The 6,062-nt window shown below is 43.0% G+C and overlaps 1 protein-coding gene across 1 annotated transcript in view; it reads right to left on the reverse strand.

Annotated features, from left to right (window-relative positions):
- Positions 1-1,712, reverse strand: part of LOC104996121 (putative PRAME family member 24) — a 2,836-nt gene extending 1,124 nt beyond the window's left edge. The window contains exons 1-2 of the mRNA XM_010850248.1: positions 1,426-1,712; positions 433-1,008 (exon numbers count right to left, since the gene is read on the reverse strand). Coding sequence (XP_010848550.1) covers positions 433-1,008; positions 1,426-1,712 — 863 coding nt within the window. The remainder of the gene's footprint in view (positions 1-432; positions 1,009-1,425) is intronic.
- Positions 1,713-6,062: the final 4,350 nt, after the last annotated feature.

The following is a 6,062-nucleotide window of genomic DNA, read 5'->3' on the forward strand; positions in this document are numbered from 1 at the left end:
TTTTTTTTTTTTTTTTTTTGCTGGCCATATCACATGTGTGGCTTGTGCAATCTTACTTTTCCCGCCAGGGATCAAACCTGGACATTCAGCCCTGAAAGAGCAGAATTCTAACCATTGGACTGGCAGGTAATTCCCCAGACCATCTCTTTAAAATTGCTCTGATTATAGGTGGCTTCCCTTCTTTGATCTCCTTTCACTTACCTATTTTCCTAAGTCATGTTACATAGATTTCCCTCCTTAAGAAAGAATCTGCCCTCACTGGGTCCAAGCCACACCATAAACAGCTTTCTAGTACGGTGTCTGTGTTTGTTTTTCTACCTTGATTTCGGTGGTGAAGTGATACCACGGCTCAGGATAGAGCAGCTAGGGACCCTGTGTGCTTCACATGCCAGTGATGTGTTCATTGTTACCCAGCCAATGTTCCACACTCACCTGAGCATCTGGTCCAGGCAACCTTCAAGGAAGGAGGGAGAGTCTAGATAGAGATCCTGGAGATGGTGCAGCTTGAGAAACTGAGAGGTAAATTGGACAACTTGCTCCTGCTGCTCCTGTTTCTCAAGAGCAGACACGTGACTGCGGGAGAGAAGGAGTCTCTGCACGTTGCTCATCTGACCCAGGAGAGGAGCAAACTTGGCCAGGGTGGACAGATGCCAAATCCAATTCACTTGCACCTCCTGGATACAGTCCAGCTGCACCATATTCAGGACCTTCGTGATATTTTCCACAGGCATTGCAAAGATGGTCAGCTTCTTACAGCAGAGGTGAATGGAAGCTTTTCTCTGCTCCATCCACCTGAGAAGGTAGGTAAGGAAGTTATCCAGGGTCATTTTCTTCAGGCAAAGCTCTATGTATATCTTCAGGGGAGCCAAGGGCTGATGGGTCTTTGAGCTCTGCTCAGCCACTGGTGCCATTCCTAATCTTGAGAACCCATGGGTGCTGGCTCCAGACCACATGCTCCAGAAGCTCTGGCCAGTATTCCGCAAATCTAGCACCCGCAGTTTGCACCTCCTATAAGGACAGGAGATTAACAGGGATGCATTAAAAATCCTCACAGAATGCAACCACAGTCTCAGAATTTGACAAATGACTGCCCACCGGTGCTTTTATTTCACATATCTCATCACCTGCTGCCTTGCCTTCTTCTGCCTCTCTTTCCTCCAACTCCCTTTCTCCTTTCTAGTTCTCCACTTCTAGTGGGATTAAGCATCATAGGAAGGAGATGGGGCATGTTCTTTCAATCTCCCTTGCATGGTAGGCACATTTACACATCAGTAAAGTATTTTCCATAGTGAGCCAAGGCCTCTGAGCTTCTTCATTGCCATCCTCAGAACCCTCTTGCCCATCCATTGGCCATCCACTTAGCCCAGCCCAGATGTCTCTTCCAGGATGCCCAGAACCCTATCAAGCTATCTGGATCCGACTCACTTGGAATGAACCTTCTGGGCAAGCAGGACATCAAGTGCTTCCAGCACTGCTTGTAGGGGCCCCACATGAGGCAGGTCAATGAGGCCCCCCAGAGGCAGGCAGACAAAGGGCCAGGCTTGCACCATGGCCTTTAGGGTCTTGATGTGTCTCCCACGGAAGGCGTCCATGAAGAGGGGTGGGAAGAGCTCTGTGGGCAAAAACTCCAGAGCAGAACAGACCAAGGCATCTTCCCTGATCAGGTGCATTCCAGCCAGGTCCAAGAGTCTGGGTGGGGTCGGGACACTCATCCTGGCTCTGCTTCAAAAAGAATCTTGTGGAAACTGCCAACAAATAAAGCATCCATGTCAAGCCAAAGAGGAACACATCTAAGACTATCCCCCAACCCTTCAGAGAAATCTACTCAGGACTGAGGTCCCAGCTCTGGCAGGGGTGAGAGTGCCTCAGTTAGACCGTAAGACATTCAGGCCTCAACGGGCACCAAGTTATAACTCTTTCCCTATTCAATTCAGAACAAGCTTCTCACAAGACCAGTAAGGAGGAAAGGCAACCACTAGCCATTTCAATTCAATCCAGTGCTTTGCTTAATTCATGTTCCAGCTAGAAGTGTGAAGCCAGGAGCCTGAAAGCTCACTCCAGTCTTTATGAGTGGAATATGTCAGACCATCACTTGTAGCTCTAAGTCTATGGGAAGAGGAAGGTCATGTGTACCCACACAGCCTCCATCCTCAGTTACCCTTAACACAAATGCCATTTGTGTAAAAAATATGTATTTGAAATTTCATGAAACAAAACTCCAAACAGATAGTTTAAATATCTGCTGGGTAAAGACATTTAAAAATGATACCAGCTAAAGTACTAATCAAAATGTTTTGAGATTCAGGCAAAACTACACTGAGAGGCAAAACTAAAACCTGAAATGGGTTCATCATAAAGAAATTATTTTTTGAAAACTCTCCCTGCCACCCAGAACTACAAGTCACTCTTCAAGATTAGCTAACCATGGGGAAGGAATGGTTATTCTTATATGATGGAGGTAACTCACTGGTCTGATGTTGCTGGCAGGGTGCTCAGACCTCAGACGCTGTGAAGAACTCATCTGGTGTCTCCAGAGCAGGAAAATTCTGCCTCTCTTTTCCAGTGCTTCAGATATTTATACACCTTTCTTGTCCCATAATTCCTCTGTCCCACTGCTAATCCAATCAGAAAGGGACTGATTTAACTATAGAAGACCTGTTGGATTGATCCTGATTGGATTATCATATTTCTTTAGAGTAGTTGATTGAAATATATACACAGTCAGGAAACAAAAAGAATGATGGTGTGGCTGGGTGATCCAGGACCTATTCACAGTCACTTCCCTAAAACTGACTGAATTCTACCAATATGGACAGTTATATTTTTGAGGGTCAGACAGGAAAAGGATTATTGGTCCCCACCACTGGACAAGAAAAAAAGTTGACAGAATCATTTTGTTGGGGGAACTTCGGTCAAATCAACATTAGCAATATGTCCATGATTAAAACAGTCTCATGAAAACAGTGGTGTGTTATGAAAGAAAACAAAATACACTCATCCCTATATCAGCTTTTCACTGAGGAGTTATGTAGGAAACACAGGAGGTTGTGTGCCCATTCAGGAAGCCAGGGAGGAGCTTTGGGGATGTGGTGGTTTTTCCAGCCCTAAGTCAAGCTTTCTCTGAAGGTGGACAGGCTGGAATTTCAGTGAGAATACGAGTGGTTCTGGACAGTTTGGAGCTGGGCATTCCTAAAGGGATAATGTGAATGATAGCAGCAATGTAAAATAGAGGTTTATTTTTTATTTCTTTTTTTTTTTTAAAACAGGGAAATTTAAAAACATTGTTCTGGGTGATATTAAGATAGCAAAATAGGGTTTCCCTGTGGCTCAGTGGTGAAGAATCTGACCGCCAATGCAGGAGACACAGGTTTGATCCCTGGTTGGGGAAGATACCATATGACACAGGGCAACTAAGTCTACGCGCCACAACTGTTAAGCCTGTGCTCCACAAAAGAGAAGCTATCGCAATGAGAAGGCCATGCACAGCAACTAGAAAGTAGCCCCCTCTCGATATAGGTAGAGAAAGGCCCCCGCAGCAGTGATGACCCAGGGCAATAAGAATAAATAAATAAAATAAACTGAAGAAATACAGTAAAAAGAGAGTGGCTCAGAGGAGACACTGTCATCATAGACTGCATTTTTTCCCAAAAAGTTGAGATCAGAACAACCAACTGCAAGAAAAGATTAAATCTAAGATGTGAGAAGAGGAAGGTGTGTGAATACTGGAATCAGATATTTCCCAGACTCAGAGGCAGTGAAGGTGGGCACTCTGGGTTCTTTGGGAACTTGAAGCCAGAGAAGAAATAAACCTTGTTCAGCTCCAAATAACCCTGTCATCCAGGGGCAAGCGCTACCAGCTGAGGTTTGTTTACCTATTTATTTATTTATTTTTCTCACTGAGGACACTTTTCAGACGGCAAATTCCCCACATTTTTCAGGAGTGCATGCGTTTGTGCGCCAAGTCACTTCGGCTGTGATCAACTCTTTGCAACTCCATGGACTGTGGCCCACCAGGCTCCTCTATCCACGGATTTCTCCAGGTGAGAACATTGGAGAAGAAGCCAAACAAACCATAATTTCATTAGCATTTTTCCTAGTGCATTTAGATCATTACCGTTTTACTCATAACTAGCCATGGTCAGCACAGATTCTGATCAAAGTGACACCATTATGCACAGAAATAAAATACTGCTTTTCTTGTCATAAATGCCAACACCTTTTCTGCACTAAATATGGAAACACTTATTGGTGTTTAATGTTCTACCACATTCATGTATGATTCCCACTTTGCGCTGCATCATACAAGGATTTCTTTGAAGTCTATGGCCATACATAAAGGGAGCCCCTTTGTCCACCTTTAAGAATTTTCAGTGCCTCTCACTCACCTAGTTATTTGATGCCAAAATTATTCTTATACACCTGTGGCCACCAAGGTGAAGACACTCTGCAGGTAGTTCTCAGTCTTGGTCACTTTCCGGAAGATGGCTTCCACCATATTTCTCTCATGTATATAAATGGCCTTTACATACTACAATTTTAAAAAAATTAAAAAAAAATAAAACTTTTTCAGATTTAACTATTAAAAAAGAAGATTAAATTGGATTCTACTCAAGTGACATTTAAATCCCTGGCCATCAATCCCTTTTATTAATAACTTGGAATTAGATTGAGATTAGTAACAACAATAAGCATGAACATCTCTGTTATTGAACAGAAACTGGGTGAACAATCATGCAGGCACTTTTTATTCATTCCTTAAGATAACCTTAAGAGGAAATCTGAACTTTACTCATATTTTCCCTATGTGTAAGCTGTTGATTCAAGGTCACTGCCAAGTAGAAGAAATTGCCCATTTCTGTGAAGAGAATAAGTAGTTGACACGATCAGAAGAACATTCCCCCCTCCTCCGCCGCCAAATTGCCAGGAAACCTAAATGTTGGAAATGACAATCAGAGAGATTTTGTGTGATGTTCCTGGAAATTTGGAAATTGAGAAGTCTAAGCTGGGAATAGATGATGTTGTGAAAGTGCTGCACTCAATACGCCAGCAAATTTGGAAAACTCAGCAGTGGCCACAGGACTGGAAAAGGTCAGTTTTCATTCCAATCCCAAAGAAAGGCAATGCCGAAGAATGCTCAAACTACCGCACAATTGCACTCATCTCACACGCTAGAAAAGGAATGCTCAAAATTCTCCAAGCCAGGCTTCAGCAATACGTGAACCATGAACTTCCAGTTGTTCAAGCTGGTTTTAGGAAAGGCAGAGGAACCAGAGACCAAATTGCCAACATCCGCTGGATCATCAAAAAAGCAAGAGAATTCCAGAAAAACATATATTTCTGCTTTATTGACTATGCCAAAGCCTTTGACTGTGTGTATCACAATAAACTGTGGAATATTCTGAAAGAGATGGGAATACCAGACCACCTGATCTGCCTCTTGAGAAATTTGTATGCAGGTCAGGAAGCAACAGTTAGAACTGGACATGGAACAACAGACTGGTTCCAAATAGGAAAAGGAATATGTCAAGGCTGTATACTGTCACCCTGCTTATTTAACTTATATGCAGAGTACATCATGAGAAATGCTGGGCTGGAAGAAGCACAAGCTGGAATCAAGATTGTGGGGAGAAATATCAATAACCTCAGATATGCAGATGACACCACCCTTATGGCAGAGAGTGAAGAGGAACTAAAAAGCCTCTTGATGAATGTGAAAGAGAGTGAAAAAGTTGGCTTAAAACTCAACATTCAGAAAACTCAGATCATGGCATCTGGTCCCATCACTTCATGGGAAATAGGTGGGGAAATAGTGGAAACAGTGTCAGATTTTTTTGGGGGCGGGGAGGGGGGCTTCAAAATCACTGCAGATGGTGACTGAAGCCACGAAATTAAAGGACTCTTGACTTCGGAGGGAGGGGGTAGGTGGGGACTCGGCAAAAAAATAAATAAATAAATAAATAAAAATAAAAAAATAAAAAATAAAAGACTCTTATTCCTTGGAAGGAAAGTTATGACCAACCTAGATAGCATATTGAAAAGCAGAGACATTACTTTGCCAACAA

Source organism: Bison bison, unplaced genomic scaffold (assembly GCF_000754665.1).
Source record: "Bison bison bison isolate TAMUID 2011002044 unplaced genomic scaffold, Bison_UMD1.0 scf7180017864289, whole genome shotgun sequence".
Taxonomy (NCBI): domain Eukaryota; kingdom Metazoa; phylum Chordata; class Mammalia; order Artiodactyla; family Bovidae; genus Bison; species Bison bison.